Below are 24,579 nucleotides of genomic sequence, written 5' to 3'. Positions count from 1 at the left end.
GCCCATCCATTGTGCTCTGGACTCTGGCACCCCAGACAGAGAAGACCCTCCCTCTGGCCCCTTCAGAGACGAAAGCTGACATAATGAATGAAGAAGTGATTCAAAGAGGTAGTGTCAAGACTCAAGAGAATCTCCCATTTCTAAGCATTTCGTGTATGTGGAATGAATATATTTAATCAACACCATAAATACCTTTAAGATATTTTATTCAGTTATTTGTGAAAGGCCTTTGTAAACTATACAGTACTATATGCATGTAATCGTTTCCTCAAATAATAATTGCCATTAATGAATATTTAACATGTGCTAAGAATTTGCATTCATTGCTTCATTTATTAAGTCAGAGATTGATTTGGGCTCATTAAGATATGGAATTTAAGACGAAGCATTAAAAGAAGCCATTGCCCTTAAGATTTTTACCCTTTTGTATCTTCAGCTATTTTGCAACATGCATGTGGCAATAATTTCTGCTAGAGCATGGACTTTTAGCAGGCAGGAGTCTTCCTGGACTTGTTCCACTTCTGCTGGCTATTTTGTATTAAGTCACCAGGACATGAGTAAATATGGCCTTGGAATTCTTTCCTGCTGGCACACCTCCATACAGACAGTATGTGTTATTTACCATTGTGTTTCTTGATCTTATATTCAGAATAATTACAGCATGCCTCCTTCTAAGATCTGATTTAGATCCTTGAAATATGCCACTGAGAAAGCACGAGAGGTCATTCTGGAGAAGCGTCACAAAGGAACAAGGGTGATGTTAATTTTTCAAGGATGTTTTGGTGACTCTTCAGAGTTGCAGTCGTCATTGTTAAGCATGAGGCCAGGAAGGGGAAGCATGAGTTATTTAATATTGATCACTCCTTTCCTTAGATTTTGCCTTTTTTGGGCAAAAATTCCTCAGGAAACTGGCAGCTCAAATCCCAGGCTTTCAGACAGTCAGACTACAATAGCATTCTTCATGCCTCTCCATTCATAAATATTAGCACCCTAGGGGAATAACTTTTAGTAGTGATCAAAATCACCAGCATTTACTTTTTTGCTATAAGAAGAACCATTCAAAAAATAAGGGAGAAATGTAGAAATCTCAGTGTTATTTAAGATCTGAATCCCAATTTCTATTTATATTTTTTGCCACAATATCAAAGCAATGTGTGCTCATTATAGAAAATTTAGAAAAACAGAAAAATATAAAAAAAATGAAATAACCTATAGTCTAATAACCATAAATAAGGACTGCTATCACTGGTCTATTTCATTTCTAACATTTTTCATGTGATATCACTGTGTGTGTGTATGCATGTGTAGTGTATATTTTTATAATTATGCATCCTTTTATTTTAACATATAATGTCCACCATGCCATTCAAATGTATTTTAAAATAGCTCATAGTTTGCTTCACTCTGATCATGACATTGATTTAAGCATATTTTTAAAAATTCAAACAATATGGAAAGTATATATGAAAGTAAATATGGAGAAAGAAAGAAATCCTATTTGCAGCCACATGAATGGATCTGGGGGACATTTGCTAAATAAGCCAGACAGAGAAAGACAAATACTGCATGACATCACTTATATGTGGAATCTAAAACAAAAACAAAATCAAGTCAAACTTATAGAGACAAAGAATAGAAAAGTGGTTGCCAGGGGCTGGCAGGTGGGAGAAATAGGGAAAAGTTGATAAAAGGGTAGAAAGTGTCAATTATACAATGAATAAGGTTTGGGGTCTACTGTATAAGATGGTGACTATAGTTGATGGTACTGTATTGTGCAATCGGAATTTGTTAAGAGAGTAGAACTTAAATGTTCTCACCAAAAAATATATGCATATATACAAAAATATATACATATATATGGTGATGAATGTGTTAATTAACTAGGTAAGAGGAATCCTTTCACAATGTATACTCATATCAAATCATTATGATGTGCACTTTAAATGTCATACAATTTTCTTTCTCAATTATACTTCAATAAAGCTGAAGGGGAAAAAAGACCCTAAACTACAAAAAAATAAATAAATAAATACAACCCTGATCATACTATTGAGAGACTAGTCAAGATGACATTTTTAACCTTTGGTGAAAAATATTAAAGAAAAGCCTCTCTCTATATGTAACATAGCCCAGTGGGCAATACAAGTGGGCAACATGAAGACTTTTTAAAAAGGAACAAGGTATTCACTGAAAAGCCATAAATGGCTAAAATACTATGAAAAGTTCAGCCTTAACTAGTTACCAAAGCAATGCAACAAGATGAGAGAAATTTTTACCTTTCAGATTAGAAAAGGTCTAAAAAAAAAAAAACTTCATGAAATAGGCACTATAAGAAAATATTAATGGAAGTAAAAATTGGTATAATCTTTCTGGAAAATTGTTGGGCAATGTGTATCATGAACTTTTAAAAGCTTCACAGTTTTAGCCCATAATTCCAATTTTAAAAATCTATTCTAAGAAAATATCTTCAGGCCAAAGGATTATATGCAAAGATGTTCACTGCATGTAGGAAAACTTGAAGCAATTTAAATGCCTAATAATTGAAGTGAAATAAATCATGATTCATGACAGTGAAATGCTAGGCAGATGTTAAAAAGTTTTCAGTAATTAAAAATAGAGCTAAAAGCAATTACATATTACATTTTCTCAATTAGATTGGGAAAAGTGAACAATATTGATATAACTGTTGATGTGGGCATGGAAAAATTGTTAATCATAATGTTGGTATGAACTTTTTGGAGAGACGTTTGACAGTAATGTAGTGTAATGTCTAAAATGTGCATACCCTTTAATATAGCAACTCCATTTTTAGTGATTTATTTTTAGACAAATTAAGACAAATACATTAAGATATAGATTTAAGACTGCTCATTGCACCATTTTACATAATAGCAATAAAAAGGGTAAAAACCTAAATATCCCCTAATAGAAGATAGATACATCCATATAATACTATGGAACCATTAACATTGTTATCAGATAAATGAGTATATATACACATACATGTATACACAGACACACACACTGCATATGGTAAGTTGAAATGACTACTATTGGGATGCTTGGGTAGCTCAGTCCTTTGAGTGTCCAACTCTTAGTTTCCACTCAGGTCCTAATCTCAGGGTCCTGATGTCAGGGTTGTGAGATCGAGCCCTGCATCAGCACAGGATCTGCTGGAGATTCTCCCTCTCTCTTTGCCCTTCTCCCATCTCACATGTGCATTCTCTCTCTCTCTCTCTCAAAAAATAAATATATCTTAAAAAAATGCCTACTGTTGACTGAAGATTACAGGGTAGATTATATATTCTATTTGTATAAAATTATTTGTAATATATTTCCTTGATCTTAAGAAATATACTTTTGAAAACAATTTTAACAAACAAGGAGTCTGTTAAGATCCAAAGTTGAGATGTATCTTGGAACCAAAGTCAAAAGAAACAGCTCCTAATAGAGCATGTTCCACCATTGTCTTTATACTTGCCAGACATAGCCACAAGTAGAAGTTATCAGTTCACCTTACGGTCTCCTCAGTTGAGCTGAGTTACTTGAATTGGTAGCCTCTCACCACTACATTTTAACTTGCATTTGGACCCTTATTTTTTCCTTAATGCATTTTTTAAAGATTTTATTTATTTATTCATGAGAGACACAGAGAGAGAGAGAGAGGCAGAGACACAGACAGAGGGAGAAGCAGGCTCCATGCAGGGAGCCCGACGTGGGACTCAATCCCGGGTCTTCAGGATAAAACCCTGGGCTGAAGGTGGCACTAAACCTCTGAGCCACCCGGGCTGCCCTTAAAATGCTTTTTAAAAAGAGATTCCATCTGATGCAGTAATAAAGTGAAAAATTATTTGTACACAAGAGATAAACTGTCACATACCAGGCTATGCACCTGCAGGCAGGAGAAACTGCCACATCCTTTGTAAACTAAACCACAGAGTTCTGAAAGATGGGACAAGTAGGTTATGACTGAATTATGCATCATAATAGAATATATAATAAAACTATCTCTCAAAAACTTCTAGATGACTTTGAGAAAAACTATTTACCTTTGGCAATTTATTAAAAAACTCAGGACAGATAAAAGCCTGGAATTTTTGATGTGCCCCCCACTTAAACTATCAATGTCAAAGAGAAGAAAGAGGTCAGGGGTCTGAACATGCAGCATAAAAACCTAACTGCTGATGGCCAGAATTGAGATAGAACCATCTTTATTCCTAATATGAAATAGGTTTAGTCTAAATTTCTAACTGTTATACTGAAGATGGTCACTTGCATTTGGTCTATTACTGTTAGAAAAAATGCTTTCTACATTTAATGAAGTTTCCTTTGCACCCAAAAATTGTCATTAAGCCAGTGGAGCATATCCTAATGAACAGCCTTTTGGAATCAAGTAAATGTAACACACACAGGCAGGCGATGAACTGCTAAGCCACCCAGGGATCCCCTCCTTGCTTGTTCTTTTGGTACTCTTGGACCTGTGTCATTGCTCCCGTTTGGTTTGAAACCTGACCCAGGCTCTCTCTAGTTTCTCTGATTAAATAAAATCCCCTGACTATTTTCACTTCCTCCCTGCCTCAGCTCAGGGATTACTCATGGGAAAACACCTTTCCTGATGTGACCAAGCTCTCCAGCCTTTCTTTCCTGTGCTCTGTTCCTTTGATGGTCCTTATAAGATATTTTTCCAAGAATCTCGATTAGATCACCCATAATTATGGCATGACAGATATTACTCAGTGTAATTTGGTTTTTTTTAAGATTTTATTTATTTATTCATGAAGGACACAGAGGAGAGAGACAGAGGCAGAGATATAGGCAGAGGAAGAAGCAGGCTCTATGCAGGGAGCCTGATGTGGGACCTGATCCCGGGTCTCCAGGATCATGCCCTGGGCTGAAGGCAGGTGTTAAAGCGCTAAACCACCCAGGGATTCCCCCCTCAGTGTAAGTTTAAAGAAACTATTATCCTCTAGCAAAACCAGTTGCTTGAAGTTTTTCCCAAAAGAGCTGCTGAGGTATCCAAGGACATCCATGTCCATAGCTCTTTTAAAACTAGAAACCATTACAACTCAAACTTTTTTTCATTATCCCCCTTCTTACCTAGGGAGTCTTTTTAGACCTTTGTTTTCTCCTAATCACTCCCTACTAGAATTTTAATATCACAAATGTACTATACATCTGGTTGTGTGCTGTATATCTGTGTGCTTTATACATAAAAAATTAAGATTTCTTTCATGTTCCCCCAAGAACCAATTTCCACACCCTTTGGGGTGATATTACCCTACAGAGGATACACACTGTGCACCCAGGCAAATCTCAGAGCAAAGCTCACTAATATGAATGGGCAAACATTGCTAATATAGGGTAGGGTTTAAGAATGCCATTAAATTTTGATCCGCTTTTCAGTCCCAGCACCTGAGCAAATTATGTAATTTTATAAAGATTCAATTCCTTCAATGGTAAACTGTACATATTAATGGAATGTACCTCAGAAAGATGTTTTGACAGTATAAGACAAAATGCACATAAAGTATCCAACACAGTGACCATCACACATCAGTGCTCTACGTAAATTAGCTCTTGATATCATTATTCATATTCTTTGTATACCATGCTACTGCTGGCTCAGCCTTAGATTCTGGATCAAACAGTTAGTACTGTCTATACAAAATTATCTAGGATTTGGTCAAGTGAGTTCTCATAATGAGAACATTTTCATTATGGCTTTGTCTCCCACCTTGTGTCTATTTTTAACAAGAGTCCTTGTGTTGAATATATTTGATGTGATTTTGATGATGACTTTTGTGTCTGGGAGGTTTTTGATGACTGCTTCAATTTCCTCCCTAGTTATTGGCCTGCTCAGGTTTTCTATTTCTTCCTGTTCCAGTTTTGGTAATTTGTGGCTTTCCAGAAATGCATCCATTTCTTCTAGATTGCCTAATTTATTGGCGTACAGCTGTTCATAATATGTTTTTAAAATCGTTTGTATTTCCTTGGTGTTGGTAGTGATCTCTCCTTTCTCATTCATGATTTTATTAATTTGAGTCTTCTCTCTCCTCTTTTTAATAAGGCTGGCTAATGGTTTATCTATCTTATTAATTCTTTCAAAGAACCACCTCCTGGTTTTGTTGATCTGTTCCACAGTTCTTCTGGTCTCGATTTCGTTGAGTTCTACTCGAATCTTTATTAACTCTCTTCTTCTGCTGGGTGTAGGATCTATTTGCTGTTTTTTCTCTAGCTCCTTTAGGTGTAAGGTAAGCTTTTGTATTTGAATTCTTTCCAGTTTTTGGATTGTTGCTTGTATTGTGATGTATTTCCCCCTCAGGACTGCTTTTACTATATCCCAAAGATTTTGATGATGAAAACAAGTATAATTTTTTTCCTAGTCAAAAATATTTTTTAGGGGGCAGCCCAGGTGGCTCAGAAGTTTAGCGCTGCCTTCAGCCCAGGACTTGATTCTGGAGACCAGGGATTGAGTCCCACATTGGGCTCCCTGCATGGAGCCTGCTTCTCCTTCTGCTTGTGTCTCTGCCTCTCTCTCTCTCTCTCTCTCTCGGTGTGTGTGTGTGTGTGTGTGTGTGTGTGTCTGTCCCTCATGAGTAAATAAATTTTAAAAAATCTTTAAAAAATATTTTTAGGAAGTTAATTAAATATGGCATTAATGTTGGATGATGGTTTGGGAACTGTAAGCAAAGACCTAGTTTGAAGAAAATTCTCTATAAAACATGACAAAAATGTTAGCTAATCATGTTTCTGGATTGAGTGATATTTGAAAAGCAAGAAATATATGCTTATCAAATATATACTATATATGTACCATATGCAAGTACGCAGGGATTTATGAAGAAGAAAACTGAAAATAACTCTAATCCCATTTGCTTACCCAGAAATTCAGTATCCTTAATTCTATTTTGTGCAAACTGATTTTTTAAGTGTGCCTTCCTCGTTTTTCATAGAGGCAAATGCCTTGCACACTGAAAAGCATGTAACATATAATTTGCACAGTGCTACTGAGTTAAGATAAGACCTTTTGGGCTCCTTCTATAGAAAGAGCAGAAAGTTAAGTGGACCTACACTTACATCCTGACTCCACCACCTATTGTCTGTGAAAATGTAGGCAAATGACTCTTTCAGACTTGCTTTCTTGATCTGTAATATGTAGTCATGTCTATTGGGCACAGGATTATGGTGATAATTATGTACTATGTGTGAAGCATAAAAGACAGTGTTTAACTCATAACAGGTTCTCAGTAATACTGATGCCTTCTTTTATGAGGTTTGCCCTTTTTCCTTTTTATCGATACTTAGCATGTTAGTTGATGCTACTTATCTCATGATGTGAGAAGTCAAAGTAGCAATTGGGGGTACTTCTTAACTTTTATATGCTTCTGGTTTGGTCATCTACAAAACAGTGATAATAATATGTTTTTTTCTTAAAATGTGAGGATTCAATAAGGTAATGCATATGAAACATGTAGCAAAGCCCCTAGAATACAAAAAGTATATGCTTAATTTAGCTCTCATCATAGCATTATTAGATTATGCTGTAGCATTTATTAGGCTACCAGAAATTCTTAAATAGACAAAAATATACAAATATACTAAAAATAGACAAAATAATTTGTGGATAGAGCTTCATATGCAGCATACACATAAACACACATATATATGCAACATATACATATGTATTTCATATAATTTAAACCAGCTAGCTTATGTAAAATCATAACATTCAAAGATGTAGAGAAAAAGAAAAAACCAGAAGATTTTTATGTAGTAACTGTCTCTTAACTCCTCTTCTTAAAAATTTATCCTAAATTTTTTTTTTAATGAAGCAGCTGTTATTCTTAAAACATGCCATAGCTTTACTAATCATCACTTCAGCTAAGATTCACAAGGTCTCAAGAGCACAACTCACCTTCTCAAGTAAGCTCTCTGGATATAATTCTTTCTAATGTAAAAAGTTCTAATCTTCATTGCATCTTCTCTGGTGTGCTAAATGCATCAGGTGTTGAGGGGGCCTGAAGCAATACGTTACATATTGGGACTGCCAGGCAGATTTTTCTTTGTTGTGCATGGTGATGGCTATCATTTATTAGCATTTACTATGTGCAGGAAGGTACCCAGTGAAACTCTATCCAAGTGTCATTACTGGCATCTTTGCAGTTATTAGATTTTGTAGGTAAAGACCAACATGAAATGAAAGCATTTACTTATAACATTAGTCCCAAATTAACACTAGTGTCAATAGTATGTATCCTTACTGATTGCATAAATGCAGTCAGTCAGTTTCTCTGTAAATGTCCGATCTTAAGAACAATGGACAGGGATCCCTGGGTGGCGCAGCGGTTTAGCGCCTGCCTTTGGCCCAGGGCGCCATCCTGGAGACCTGGGATCAAATCCCATGTCGGCCTCCCGGTGCATGGAGCCTGCTTCCTCCCTCTGCCTGTGTCTCTGCCTCTCTGTGTGTGTGTGTGTGTGTGACTATCATAAATAAATAAATAAATTTAAAAAAAGAACAGTGGACATACAATGCAAATACAGTGCACATTTGTTGAAAAGTGAAACTGCCAATCATAAAATGGATACAGGATTCTATAAAGTCAGTGAAAGCAATGGTGTAAAGATCTTTAGGTTACACTCATAGCCCTTGTCAGCTGAGGGTTTAGCAACAAAAAAAATTATTAATAACTAGAGAAGGAAAGGAAGCTTACACTATACACACTTCAAAAGAAAATCAAGAAATTGGGAGGCCTTTAGGAAATTTATAAAACTCTCAATTAACTCTGCAGTAATGGTTCACTTTATGATCATGAATCAAAGCCAAATCTGAATCTAGATTAATGTGTAAAGCTATAATACAATTTTGTCAGAAAAGTGAACCTTTTCTCAAAATATCAACACAAGTCATTTTCCCTCACCCTAAGAACTCACTGATTATTTAATCGTAGTGTGTTAAAATATTTTTTCACAAATTGAATATATGACAGTTTTGATTCCCAATCAAGCCTTTTACCACTACATACTATGAAATTTAAATATATTCATTTTGAAGTGATTTTTTTTCTGATACTGACTGTCCTCAGATAACAAGGGCATCCTATGTTATCATATGTAATTCTCGTAACACCTGTAGAAGGTACCATCTCCGTTTCATGAAAGGATGATGCTGGGCCTCAGAGAGGTTAAGTAATCTGCTCAAGGCCACACAGTAAGTGATAAAGTCAGGATTCAAATGTAATTCAATTTGATTCCAACATTTTTTGTCTCTCTCACTGCATTGTACAGAATATCATCTATAAAGTATCATAGAATTGAATATACTTATCTTTTTATTAATTCTAACTAATACAATCCACTTTTTCTGGAAAAAGCTAACCCAAAATTCCCACTGTCCACTACTTCATACAACTCTTAGAGTTTCTTCTCTCTTCCTCTATGCATACGGAGACTTTCTGTTGCTTCCATCTATTGGTTCCATCTCCAGCACTCTTACTCCTGGACATAGGATCATTTGTCTCCCACCTCCAGCAAGCCTGATGGAGTGGGCAGTTACCGGGGTTGGTAAACTGCCTCTCCTGTTGCTCATGCTTCCAGTTGGGCTTTCAAAGGGACAGTTTCCAACCCCAGATGAACAGAAGGTAAAGCTTTTGCTCTTATGGCATCTGGGCTTTTACAAGTGCACACCCTCTCCTCTCTAATTAGATAAGGTTGCTAGCACTGTATCAGTGTCCCAATTTCATGGGCACGTGGCTGGAATAACTGACCTGCTCAAGGTCAGATGTGAACTAAGCAGCACGGTGAAGAGTGAAGTTCACAGCCTCTGACACAGCCCTAGACTCTTTACTATAGAAGCAAAGCTTAGTAACTACAAGTGTAGGTTGCTTGCTCTCTGAATATGAGCTAGTTACTTAAGCTCTCAACACTTCATCATCTGTAAGAAAGGGATGTTAACAATAACACCTACTCAGTGAACCGGTTGTGTGAATCAAAGGAGTTGGTATAAGAGAAGCATTACAAGAGTTTGGCACAAAGTTGGGGAAAAGTGAACAATAGTTATTACCATTTAGAACAGATAGAAACAAATGGTACAAACACCCTGGAGGGAGGCATGATTTTGACATAAACTCATATTAAATTTAAAACAACTAAAAAATAAGTCCTTTCCATGAGCTGGTCTTGATGTGAAAACAGTTCTAACGTCCAGTACTGTGAAGTGGAAAAAATTATACACAAAATGAAGAAGAGGATACATAAAGGGGAGGTGAGACCTTGCCACAGGTTTGCTTCGGGCGCACCTTCGTGCACACCTTCGTGACATGCTTCACCTCCATGCCAATGCCCAACCAGCAGTGGTGTGAGGCCAGGGGCTCTGTTAACCTGACATGCAAACATTTATTTATTTATTTGCAGAGTTAACCTTCTTGTACTCTTACTCAATTTCTGTACCTGAGTTTGCTTGGAATTGCTATTTTGTCAGACTCCACAAGCTAGTGGCAGCAACCTGTCCTTCTGGGGGTACTGCAAATGCGCCATCATATGCCTAACATAATTTGTTCTGACTTCTGTGCTATTAGAGCAGAATAGGTAAGAGTGTGGGATCCAGAGTCAGGCAATGCATCCCAATTCTGTTCATACTGCTTACGTTAGTATGGGTGACTGTGGGCAAGGCTCAGGATCTGTTTTCCCATCCCTAAAAGAAGAACAATAATGGTGGTTGCCTTATTGGAATCATAGCTGGATTTAAAGCTAACATCAGGAAAGCTCCTTGAATAGTTCTGGGTATGCAATAAGAAGTAGATGTGTTTTTGTTGTTGCTACTACTGTTTTTGTTAGTCAGGACCTGGAACTGAATTTTAGCTGTACTACTTTCTAGCAGAGTAACCTTTGGCAAGTAAAATAGAGATAATCATACTGAACCTGTTCATCCTTTCAATGTATGAAGAACATAAAGCCATCTTAGTGTTTGATATTTTATTATGTTAAAGGATACACATAATAAATACTGTTTCTACTTTGAATTCTTTAAAAATATCATTAACAGTAATGTAATAATTATAATATTAAGCTATTCTCTAACTTCATATAGTGTTTTATCTTTCATTTGTGTCTAATATTGTAGTCCCCTTCCAGACCATAAGCTCCATGAAGGGGGGTTGGCATATCAGTCAGCACTTAGCACAATGCTTAATTATTACAGGAATTCATATTTAAATGAATCCAAAGAAAGTACATATTCAGCCAATTTTTATGTCCTACGGGTCCAAGCATTATATCAAGCAACTTTAACAGATACAATGGCCACCTATGTGATCTGCAAAAAACCATACATCCAAGTCTGTATGACTCAAGAGCTGAAATTTCTCTTTGTTAGATCACAGAACAGCCCACCCTATACTATTCATTTGGCAATTAATTTGCAGTGAAATAATCTTGTAGCACTATCACTTGAACTATTAAGCTCTTTTTTTCTAAAGGTTTTATTTATTTATTTGAGAGAGAGAGAAACAGAGTTAGCAAGAGAGAGAGAGAGAGCACAAGTGGTAGAGAAACAGCCTCCCCAGTGAGCAAGGAGCCTGATGATGTGGGGCTCAATCCCAGAATTCTGGGATCATGGCCCAAGCCAAATGCAGATGCTTAACCGACTGAGCCACCCAGGAGCCCTGAACTATTAAACTCTTGCTTGCATATGTTACTGCTATTAGATGTTTCCATACGTTTATGTCTTATTTTCTGGAAGTTTACATATTGATGTTCCCACCACTATCTTGCACATAGTAGAGGCTCAGTAAGTGTTTGACAGATCCACTCAAATCCTCATTGAAGAGAAACTGTTTTCAAAGCAGCCTGCTTCTGTGTTAGAACATTATTTCTACAGTTCAAAAAAAGCTAAATGTGTATCAACAACTTAAAAATCATAGAATCCTAAAACAGAGATTATATGATCTATTTATTGCCTCTATTTTATGATTGAGAAAGCCAAAAGTAAATTGACTTGCCCAAGGTCACAAAGCTATTAATTTGCAGATTCATGGCCATGGTCCCTTGCGTCACTGTCTGGTAATGTTCTTCCAGATGTTCGAAAATAGTCTCTAGGCCCCTAAATTATCTGCCCCACTATCACTAGAGCAATCTAAACTCAGGCCCATCATAACTCCCCTATTTCAGATATTTCAGAGGCCTCTCATCTTCTAGAGCTGGTGTTCTTAACCTCAGTTTTAGGACCTCCAAGCCCTATTTCAAATTACATGAATGCTGTCTACATGTGCACTCCGCTTTGAAAAGCATCCATAGATTTGTATTAGATTATCAAAAAAGTAACTATGATCTTAATGCCAATAAGTCACCTATAAAATAAACAATTTTTACTAAGTTATTTATACAAAACTTTTCTTTTTTTTTTTTATACAAAACTTTTCAAGACCTAATTTCTAGTGGCCCCCAACCTCATCTACTTCCATGTCTCATCTTTCAATAACCACCACATTTGCACACATTTGCAAATAGTGCCAAACTTCCTGTGGTTTCTCAAAATACCATGTTTGCTCAGTTCCACACTTAAGTACATGCTGAGCCTTCTTCCTTCTCCCTCTTGTGAGACTGTATTCATTTTCAAACCTCAGTTCCAACAGTACTTTCTCGATGAAATCTTCCCCGATCTCTCCACTTACTTCATACATTACATAGATAATAAATGTAAAACACATACTAAGTATGCAACAAATAGTGGTGATGGAGGTAATGCTCATGAATATTGATGATGATGATATGAGCACACTGAACTGTAAGTCCTTGAGGACAGGGATTATGTTTCAACTTTGAATCCCCAGAACCTTACCATAGTGCCTTATACATAATAGATAGTAAGCGTGTGTTTGTTAATGATCAATTACCCCAAGTCCAAGATATTGAAAGCCAGTGGAAAACAGTAAATGGGAGAGACCAGCATGAGTGAGAATTACCAAAGAAAACTTTATTGAGAAGTGAGATACTCAAAGGGTAGATTTTTCTTTTTTAATAGCAAAGGAAGAGTACAGAAGTTACCAAAAGTAAAAGAAAAAAAAGGATAATACGTAGTCTGCTCCAGGGTTGGGAAGAGTAAATGTGCTTTGTTTGATAGGAAGGAAAAGCAGTGAGCAACAACATGATTAAATACCTTGTCATTACTAAAACTTTGCTGTCTAGAACCATACCTAGAGATGAAGAGCAAAGACAACAATCCTAAGTTTTGCTTCTTTCAGAAACCTCAGGTTATATCAAAACCATAAAAGAAAATGTTTCATTTAGAAAAACTGTATGGTATAATAGGGAGAATACAAGCTTTATAGAGCAGCAAATCTAGCTTTGAATTTTAGTTTTGCACTTACCTGTTATCTTGGGTTGAGTCCCTTATCTCTTTGAGCTTTAGTTTTCTCTTCTGTAGCATGGAAACTATAATGGTTATCCTAAAGGGCTGATGTGGGGTATGAATGAGGTAATTCTTGTAAGATATGTGGTGTACAGCCTGGCAAGTAGCAGGTGTTCAATAAACATGAGAGCTACTGTTATTGTTTATAGTATGAATTGATGTGCTTGTGTGTCTGTGTTAAGTCATGTATGTACATTATGTCATGTATGTTTTTGGACATGTAAACTTGAGCTTATTTGATCTGAAGGTAATTGGGCTTTTCGAAACAAATAATCCAAAAAAGAACAATGCATAACATGGTACCCCATGGCCATTTGTGTCTTTGAAATAAAGAAACAAAAAGTTTTGAGTGTAGGTTGAATGCTCAAATAGGAAGCTAATAATTGTCTTTATTAACTACCTGCTGTACAAACTGTCATTCAAATACTGCCTTATGCTTTATGTAAAACATTGAAACCCCCTGATGACTTTATTCGTCTGCTTGGATTTTTTTTCTGTAGAAAAATTAGTAATTGAATTAATTTCAAGTGTGTTTGTTTGTAAATCAGCCAAATATTTCTTTTTAAATACTTGAGCTCTATGTTGAATATACACACATGGTTCTTAGCACATTACTTTTTTTCAATAATAGATTTCATCCTTTAATCCTTTTTTAATGGGCTTTTAGTTCCACATATACTAACATGTCTCCTATGTCCATAATAAATGAAAGTTTTTCATTTCGTGCAGGTTCTTCCAGGGGCCCCAGCCCCCTAACCATGGGAGCCCAGGACACCCTCCCTGTTGCAGCAGCATTTACAGAAACGGTCAATGCCTACTTCAAAGGAGCAGATCCCAGCAAGTAAGCCTGGGACTTGGTCCACCATATTTTTCAAACTCTATCCTATCCAGTGGATGGGTGGGGGGGACACCCTAAACATAACTATTTCATTCCTTATCTTAAAACTAAAACAAACAAAAAACAAAAATTTGATTAATAATAACAGATGGCATACCTTGAATGGAGGAGAAAATTTAATTAGATATATTAATTCACTGCTTTTTTAAAAAAATATGCCAAAGGACCAATAATCTAGTGTCTTATTCCACGGATAGAGTTCAGGAAGTTATGGATTCCCTGAAATTATACTGCATATCTTATGTGTGTGTACATATGTGCATTTGTCATTGAGAGGGTCTACAGCATCCATCAATTTCACAAAAAGGTTTATGATCCAAAAAAACAAAAATTAAAAGTGATTATTAGTCTACACTAAAAACAAAACTCCGAAGTCAAACTGGCTTTCAAGTGTGTCATTAATACAATTCCAGGGTTGAATGTGATGGATAAACAAAGGGCAAACCTAAATGAGGAAAGAATTGCTCTTTATTTTTCACTTACAAGGGCTAGGGCTGAAAAGACCTTAGTATCCATGGAAATAAGAATTAGAAAAAGAAAACATTCACATTGAACACTGAACTATTTTATGAAAACTTTTTAAAGAGTGATAATTAAGTATAATTAGGATTTGGATCTCCACATATATTTTAAGTGGGAATTTATATGACTAACTGTGAATCCTCTTTACACTTCAGGAACACTAGTTTTTGTAAGCCTAAATCTAACAATATTATGCTGGGAAACATGATTAGTAACTCCAGACATAGAGTCTATCAACCTCCCTAAATGTCATGTCCTTTTTAATAACATTTAGATTTTATTCTGTGCCCAGACTATTGTAGAGAAACCAACACTATGGACTCTGATGTTTTAGTCTATTTGGATACTATAACAGAATAGTGTAGACTGAGTGGCTTCTAAACCACAGAAATTTATTTCTCATGGTCTTTGAGGTTGAATAGTCCAAGATCAAGGCTCTGGCAGATTTAGTATCGGACCAGAGCCAGCATCCTGGGTCACAGTAACCATAAATGGGAGGAGGGAGGGTCCTAGGGAGTTCTTCAAGGTCACTTTTATAAAGGTGCTGATCTCCTTTATGAGGGTACTACCCTCATGACCTCATCACCTCTCAACAACCCCCCTTCAAACACCATCGTATTGGAAATTAGATTTCAGCATACATGTTTTGGAAGGACACAAACATTCACTCTGGTTTCTCCCATATCTTTTCTTTTCAATCTTCAAACCAGGAAGGTAATTTGTCACATGCACATATCAATAGGAATTAAAAGCTACCTCACACAGAGTATGCATTTGAACTGTTAGCGTAAGTGCCATGTGCTTAAGTTGTATATATACTTCATATACACATATACATGTTGGTTCTGTAAACTCTTCTTTAAACGAAGAATTTACATAACTTTTTATAATACCAGTTCTAAGGATTACTTATTATCAACGGACCTGCCTATACTTTAGAAAGCTCAGGCTGACCAGAATTGAGAAAGGCAGGTAGAAACACACCTTTAAAAGAATAAGAGTAGGGGATCCCTGGGTGGCTCTGCGATTTAGCGCCTGCTTTTGGCCCAGGGTGTGATCCTGGAGTCCCGGGATCAAGCCCCGCGTTGGGCTGCCTGCATGGAGCCTGCTTCTCCCTCTGCCTGTGTCTCTGTCTTTCTCTCTCTCTATGTCTATCATGAATAAATAAATAAAATCTTCTAAAAAAATAAAAGAATAAGAGTAGTCAGCGGGCACCTGGGTGGTTGAGTTGGCTAAGCATCTGACTCTTGATTTTGGCTCAGGTCATGATATCATGGTCTTGAGATTGAACCCTCTGTTGGGTTCTGTGCTGAGCATGGAGCCTGCTTAAGATTCTCTCTCCCTAAAAAAAAAAAAAAAAAAGATTCTCTTTCCCTCTTCCTCTGCCCCTCCCCCACAAACTCTCTCTCTCTCAGTCTCTCTCTCAAAAAAAGAAAATAAGAATAAGAGTGGTCAGGAGTGTGGAAAGATGTCTATACCAGCTTGAAAAGCACTGGGAATCACACAAGAATTAGTCCTTTTCATGTCTGCTTATTAATTGGTTGTCATTCATTCATTTATTCAGAGAGACATAATAGGTAGTAGGAGTGCTTCCACTTTTGCCCCTAAAATCTATTTTCAATATATCACTCTTCTCAGTATCCTCCTTTCTTGTTCAAAGTAAAATCCAATGCTTTACAATAGTCCATGAGGCTCTAGAGACTGTTGAGACTTTTCTCCCATTTCAGCTCCCACCTCTCTGATCTTGTCTCCATCACTGGTGGTGTCCTTGTTTGTTCCACTCTGGTCACACTGGCTTCATGGCTATTCCTCTGTCATTAGGCTGTTCCTCTGCTATGCAGACCCTATCTGCATCTCAGGGCCTTAGAATTTGTTGCTCTTTCAGCCTGGGTGAAATCTTCTCCAGCTATCTGAGTGACTTGCCCCCTTACCTCTTTCAGGATTCTTCAGCAGATGTATCAGAGACCTTCTCTGTCCATCCCATGCAAATAGCAACACTCCTCCCCACCCTCTGTCATCACTTTCTCCCTCCCCATTGCCCTTCTCTCTAATTAGCATGTTGCATGTTTTCAGTGTCCACTGTCTGTCTCTTCCCCAACTAGAAGAACCCTGATCTTGGCATTCCAGCCATGTGGCATTTGAGCCAAATTAATATTAGTGTTTTCTTATGCCCTTCTAAATGAACTGAGTCTTTGACTTGAGATGACTGCATATACTGAGTTTGTTTTCAAATATATTGCCATAAGTAGTTGCAGTACATATTGCATACTGGTAGATGGGAGATTCAGTAAATTTCATTGGAATTATGGGATCTGAAATTTATGAACAGATCATGAGGTGACAGTCTTCTAAATTTAATTTCAGCTCCAGGCAGTGAATCATTTTAATTGCTGTTCCTTTGTTATTCACTTTTAAGGAAACATCTCAAGTTCAAAAATTCTATCATAGGGTGAGCAGAGGAGGAGGATAAAGTCAAACACAGTGCCACATAGAGAAATGATATAGAAAAGCCATGTTGACTTGCTTTTGCCTGTGGTTTCTTCTCATCCTGCACCCAAAGCCTTCCCCATTTGCTTTCAGACCATACATTGGAAACAATCTACTACTTTAATTATTATATACTGTGATATACAATCCATTCGAGTATAGTTATACCCTTTCTTTGTTTTCTTTTTGTTTTTTTTTAATATTTTATTTATTTATTCATGAGAGACACAGAGGCAGAGACACAGGCAGAGGGAGAAGCAGACTCCATGCAGGGAGCCTGACGTGGGACTCGATCCTGGGTCTCCAGGATCAGGCCCCAGGCTGAAGGCAGACGCTAAACCGCTGAGCCACCCAGGGATACCTGTTTTTGTTTTTTTATTTGTTTTTTTTAATAATAGATTCTTTTGAAGCTGGCTGGAGAAACATATCTACCATTATTCACTCCTATTTGAACAACCCTCGTGCTAGGGATTAATTCTTTACTTCTCTGGAAAAATTATGTTTCTCACCTATATTCTATCCTTCTCTTCTCATCATTTCTCAAATTTTTTATTCAAGTGTCTGTCTCCCCAATTAAATCAGAAGTTTGGGCAAAGACCACATTTGTCCTGTTTGTCACTGTCCTTTCTAGGGCATCACATAATACCTGGTACATTGTATAGTCACCCTACATATAATTATTAAATGTATGAATTTATTTTAACACTTTATCGAGTTCCTAGTCTGCACTAGGTTCTGTGTAATGCATGTTTGCCTTTCTAGAACCCAAGACACAGCACTTGTCTTCAGAAGAATGGGTAAGATATGTGCAAGAAGCTATGAAATAGCTTTTTTTTTTTAATCTGTACATCTGTCCAAGGAACCTGGAGAGAGGAAAAAGTAAGGAGGGCTGAATAAAGAGAATAGTAAGGAAGGTTTCAGAAAGGCCTGCCTTTGAACTAAGTCTTGAAACCTAAAAAGGAGTTTGCCTAGTACCTAAGCCAATGAAAGGGAATTATAAGTATATGCCCAGCAGTATGTATACTTGAAAAGAAGACCGTGGGCTTAGTTATCAAACAGTATACAGAAGTCACATTTATGTCAGACATGTATTTCTGATGACCTCACATATATCAAATTCACACATTTCCTGACCAAAATTGGCCAGCATTTCTGTTGATTGGCTAATGTGGTGCTGCCTGTGGCAATGGGGAGAGCCCAGTTTATAGCCAGATGACTTTGAAATTCTGCCATTCTTGATAAGTGTTTCATTTGTTGGGATTCACATAATTTCAAAGTTTATTCATAACTTGAGTTTGTTAATATTTCCATATCTCTGTATTTCAGATTTCTGTAATTCAAACTCACATGAAATGTAGCCACATTGTGTACTGTTAGGAACAATCATGAGAGTTAAATATTTTCCTTTAGTGAGTGTGGATTGAAAATACTTTTGTATAGGAAATTTCAGATCTATAAATAGATACTGGATGAATTAATAAATCAGCAAAATTCCACCTGTGACAGTGGAGACACAATCGCAAAAAGTAATAAAAATGAAGAAACTCAGTGCTTCTTATATTAGTTTATATTGACTACTTCTTTTATCAGCCACCCAGCACCATAAGCCCTTTGAAGATGGGAGCTGTTTTGCTCATTTTTAAATGACCTCCCCATTCAAAATAAATAACAAAAATTACAGAATTAAGAGTCAATAAATTTTTATTGACTTAAAAAATGCTACTCCCTGCCTTCACTGACTAGTTTTCAAAAGAGAAACTTTATCCCCCACCAAGAGACCATTTAGATCTCATTTTGAGCAACCTAGTAAAGCAACTGAGCTGATTCCCTACCCGTTAAAAACATTTGAGTCATGCTGCTGACAACAACATACTGAGTGAGGGTAGATGCCGAAGTCTATTTTAACAAATGCTCTAATTGTTGTCTTCTAGAGTTGTGAAATCATATTCTGCATGCCCATGTATTGAAAAACATCAAGAGTAGACTCAGCTGCAGGGGAATTCTGAGCTCAGCACCAGTAAATAAAGTGAGGTTTATGTATCTAAAAGAGAAGGAAGACAGCAGAGTTGGCAGGCAAACTGGGAGAAGAGTAGTATTCTCCACAAGAGATGGAAGTGCAAACTTCCAGAAGCCAGAATTTTCATCCAGATTAGTGCAGAGTTATGGATGATAACATCTGAATGAGGGCTCAGAAGGGGACATGGCAACTTTAGAAAGTTCCCCTGCCCTCCACCTCTACCTCAAAGGCAGCCTTACACATACAAGGCTGTAGCACTTCTTCACATAAGCTATTTTAAATGTACCAAGGGCCATTTCCCCTGAGCCCCATGTGTCCCGTTAATCACAGGCACACAGCCATACAAGGTGACTATGGGGCAAATGGAGTTCCTTATACTCAAATGGGAGCAAAGTTTCCATCTTGTAGCCCCAATTCCCCTAGAACGTACACTCCTGAACTTAAAGTCATAGAATTGGTATGAGAGTAAATTATCCAAATGTAGAAGGAAGTCATAAAGAAGTTCACTCATTTGAAATATTTACTGTTTCCCAAAGAAGAATAATCCTTTGAGATTTCTGCTTCTGGCCAAGGTGTAGAGATCAATTTATCTTTCTACCTGAAAACACCCCAAAAATGGACAAAACATATGAAACAATGATTTACAAGACACTGGACCTGAGGTGTGCATTGTGATGGCCCCAGCTTACTTCCTTAAGAGTTTCTGGCATGACATAGGGGAAGCCTGGAGGACTCCCAGCTGTTCACAAAGAGGTGTCTCCCTGAGGCACACTCCACTAACAAAACCAGCTGAGGGGGTTGACAGAGAAAGCTAATGGCCACACGGTGGGTACTTCAGGCCACCATGCACCACAGAAGCTGGTTGTGGAGAAGGTGTCCACATGCCAGGAGCCTGGGGCTGGAGAATCCACTTGCATTGCAGGATCTGGGCCTTGGGACAGCCCAGACACATGCCCTACAAGAATCAGATGCTAGGGAAGCTGCCTCTGCCACTGGGCACCAACAAAGCCACATAGGCTGCAATACCCACACCCTGGGGATGCCACCTGCACCGCGGAGGTCACACAGAGGCCTCCTGCACTACAAAAGCCTGGCACTAGATGCCCTAAGTACCACCGGAGCCTGCCTAGCAAGCACTCTGGAATGAGGAAGGAAAAATCGCCTCTTCCTGCGATGTCTTTTCAGCGCCCTCTATTGAAAATTTAACATAGTGCCTGTTGGCGAAGAAAAAGTATATATAAAGGGTCCAATAATAATTTGCTATGTGCAGGCAATAAGGGGTGAATTGGAACTACGTTGATTTTATGTAGAAATTGATGCAGTGATTATTTGATATGGAAGTGCAAAGGACTTAAAATAGCCAAAACAATTTTGAAAAAGAACAAAGTTTGTGGATTATCACTACTTGATTTCAGTGTGATTCAGTGATTCCACTCCTATTTAATTTACCAAGAAAAATGAGAACATATGTCCATACAAAGACTTGTAGAAACATATTCATCACAGCTTTATTTGAATACTCAAAAACTTGAAAAATCCAAATGTTCTTCAACAAATGAATGGATTAAAAAGAAAAATGACTGTGGTATAACCATATGCTACACAGCAATAAAGTCATGAACTATAGATACACGTGCTACATGGATGAATCTCAAAATAATTACAGAGTGGAAGAGGCCAGACAAAAAAAATTAGCAATTGCTAATATGCTTTCTGACACTACATGTTAATTTGCACATTCATGTAAACAGAATCATAAAGTATGTGAATCTTTTTTTTTTTTTTTTTGTCTGGCCTCTTCCACTCTAAGGAAATGATTTAGTTGTTGATAGTGGAATTATAAGAGCTTACCTTTTGTCTCTTCTGCTTTGTAATATTGTTGCATAAGTCATTTCTTTTTCACAACTCTTTTGATTCACAGCATATTGACCTGGGTTTCCTCTCTTTCCTCTCTTGTGTTTTGATATGCCAGATGTATCGTGAAGATTACTGGAGAAATGGTGCTGTCCTTCCCTGCCGGCATCACCAGACATTTTGCCAACAACCCGTCACCTGCTGCTCTGACTTTTCGGGTGATAAATTTCAGCAGGTTAGAACATGTCCTGCCAAATCCCCAACTTCTCTGCTGGTAAATATATTTTGCACAAATTTTTAGACGTGTGTAGCTTAGCAGTGGATACTTACATGAACGATATACCTTAGCAAGAATATAGCATGGTAGAGCAATAACTGTTATTCAGATATGTTTGTAGATTCAACACAGAACTTTTGCCATCTGTCAGAGTGTTTAGTGGATGCTCCTGTGTGCAAGCTTATATGAATTCTAATGGCCAACTGTCTCAAGTGGCTAAAGAGATATTTAGAGCAATAAAATCTGTATTAGTGACAGTTTATCCAGTGCCTATTTTACTTACCATTGGTGACAATGGATGAGGATGGTGGGAAATCAGCCTAATAAAAGCAAGAAAATCCACTTGTTGTATTAGCATCTTTTAAGGTCAAATGATATTTGAACTGTGAGCTATTATTCTTCACATGAGCTTGAAAGACTTTTTTGTGAAATATATAATTTCACAGTAATGGTGATTGTTTTGATGGAACTTTACTATCAAAACAATATTTACTATATTTACTATATTCAAAGAAGCTTGTGTAAATTTCTTTGTATAAATGCACTTTTTCACATTTTTTAGCTATTAAATCTGAACACGATGTCTTTATCACACCCACAGATTCACACAAACATACACATGTATAAGGCTATTAAAATTGATCAGCGTATAATACAGGTTAGTTATTGGCAATGAAAGAGACCAAAGATGTCATTCTTGACAGCTGCCTCTCCATCAAGTCCTGATATTTTACTTAAAGATCTCTCTCTAAAGTGGCCATTTTTTCTCTTTCCTAGGATCTTCCTGTCCAAGTGACCACTGTCATTTTCCCAGACCACTGAAATTGCTTTTCTCTTTCCCTTCCTGCTCTCAATCTTGCCCCATTCCTACATTTTTTACATAACAGTTGAATGACTTTTCCTGAGGTGAATCAGGTCATCACCATGCTTAATTCTCAGGTGGCTTCACATTGCGTCTGTACGGAATGTGAATTTGTTCCCATTGCCTTTGAAGCCCTGACTCATCTACCCTCACCTGCTTCTCTGTTATCAGCTCCCGTCATCTGCCTCAGAATCCTTGGAGCTCCAGCCAGACCTACTGGTCTTAAGAACAGGCGGAGCCCTTTCCCACATCAGGGATTTGTGTGCTTGCTTCGTCTGCCTCCACTACCATTCCTGCCCCTCTGCACCTGACCCTGACTCACCCTTCAGATTTCAGCCCTGCTTGGCCTTCCCTGACCACTCCACTCCCCTCTCTACCCCAACCCCCATCCTCAAACTAAATATGTCCGCTTGTTTGTTGTTCTTTCTCAAGGTACTCTATTCTTGCGCTTTGTTGCACTTACTAGAATTATTAATTGTATATCTATTTCTGTTTTCTCATACATCCATCTCCCCCACTAGACTGGAAAATCCATGAGGGAATGGAACACATGTCCTAGTTCACCATCACACCTTCAGTATCTTCCACTGTCCCTGGTGTCCAGTAAAAACTAAACTAACATTTGTTGAATGAATGAACTCAACTATAATTTAAAGAATTTAGTCAAGCTGGATATTTATGTAGGAAAAACTAAAGGTTGGGGGGACCTGGGTGGCTCAGATGGTTAAGACACTGACTCTTGGTTTCGAGTCAGGTCATGATACCAGGGTTGTGAAATGGAGCCCTGTGGCAGAGGGCTCTGCACTGGGCGTGGAGCCTGCTTAAGATTCTCTCTCTCCCTCTGCCTCTCCTCCCCCTGAATGCCTCCCCCAAGCTCACAAGTGCCGCTCCCCCTGCAAAGGAAAAAAAAAAAAGGAAAAGAAAAAAAATGACTAAAGGTTGTTGGCATTTAGAATTTAAGGAACAATGTAGTCACTTACTTCACTTACCTCACTGAGTGAGACATTTTCATTCCAGTGGTGACAAAACAGTCACAGGTCTTTCAAGTGATTACCAAGATCATCTCCCCCTCTTTGGCCCTTGCCATGGTTTAACTAGCAAACATGACTCAAGGTTTAAAAGTATGGAAAGAAATGGTCACCCATTAAATGAAAGATAAATGTAAAACAATCAAAATTAGAAATCAACAACTTCTAGGATACCTGGGTGGCTCAGCTGTTGAGTATCTGCCTTCGGTGAGTCCTGCATCGGCCTCCTTGCAGGGAGCCTCCTCCCTCTGCCTCTCTCTCTCTCTCTCTCTCTCTCTCTGTCTCTCATGAATAAATAAATAAAATCTTAAAAAAAAAGAAATCAACAACTTCTTATTCAGTTTCTCTCCCTGCTTTTGATGTGCACATAGAGCCTGTTAATTTTTTTCAAGTTTTTATTTAAATTCCAGTTAGTTAACATATAGTGTAATATTAACTTCAGGTGTAGAATTTAGTAATTCATCACTTACATACAGTTGAGCCAGTTGAATTTATTTTTTAAAGTTACTCCACCTGAAATTAGAGAATATGTGCCACTATTTCACTGGTTTATTAACAAACAAACCAGTGGTTTGTTTGTTAATAAACCTAATGTTATGGGTTTTGTTGCATTTTTAGGTAGTTATGTGGCCAAGATTTTAGGCATCTTTGGAAGAGTTTTATACTTATATTAATAAGTCAGTCTTATGAATTGAATTAAATAACACTCTGAATATGTTTTTGTCTGACAAAACCTTATATAGACATTACATTATTATTTGCTAAAACAAAAAAATCGTCACTAATTTGGACCTTATAAACTTTAAGTATTTGATTAATGTCAGGGCTGTGACTGGTAACTCACAGTCATGTAGCCTATGTGGGTTTGTCATGAAGGATCACTATTCTCAATTGTAGTACAAACCTTTTACATTTATCACCTTAGACCCAGCCAATTATCTCAGTCATGTGTTCTGAAAGGCTTCATTTGGGTCAAGAGCTTGGCACCTGAGAAGACATTTGCCTTTACAATCCCTCAAAAGAAACCAAATTGAAGTTTACTTCTACTTCTTCCAAACAAAAGGAGTTTGCTTGTAAAGAATTCAGGAACAATTGTTAAACCAATCATAAGACTAAAGAATTTTCCAGACTTCCTGAGCATTCAAGAATTGCATCTCTATCTTATTGGCAACTCTGACTGGTGAAGCTTTCTTGAATCTTTATTAAAGCAAGTTCTCTGAGGAATTATT

At 37.4% G+C, this 24,579-nt stretch overlaps 1 protein-coding gene across 17 annotated transcripts in view; it reads left to right on the top strand.

Moving 5' to 3' along the window:
- SGIP1 (SH3GL interacting endocytic adaptor 1) overlaps nucleotides 1–24,579 on the top strand; it is a 202,255-nt gene that overhangs the window by 167,917 nt on the left and 9,759 nt on the right. For all 17 annotated transcript variants that reach the window (XM_041771006.1, XM_041771021.1, XM_041771020.1 and 14 more), the window contains 2 exons: nucleotides 14,135–14,246; nucleotides 21,302–21,457. In XM_041771006.1, the coding sequence (XP_041626940.1) occupies nucleotides 14,135–14,246; nucleotides 21,302–21,457 (268 nt within the window). The remainder of the gene's footprint in view (nucleotides 1–14,134; nucleotides 14,247–21,301; nucleotides 21,458–24,579) is intronic.

Source organism: Vulpes lagopus, chromosome 10, assembly GCF_018345385.1.
Source record: "Vulpes lagopus strain Blue_001 chromosome 10, ASM1834538v1, whole genome shotgun sequence".
NCBI classification, from domain to species: domain Eukaryota; kingdom Metazoa; phylum Chordata; class Mammalia; order Carnivora; family Canidae; genus Vulpes; species Vulpes lagopus.
Note: the sequence above shows the minus strand (reverse complement) of the source record. Positions and strands in the feature narration are given on the sequence as shown.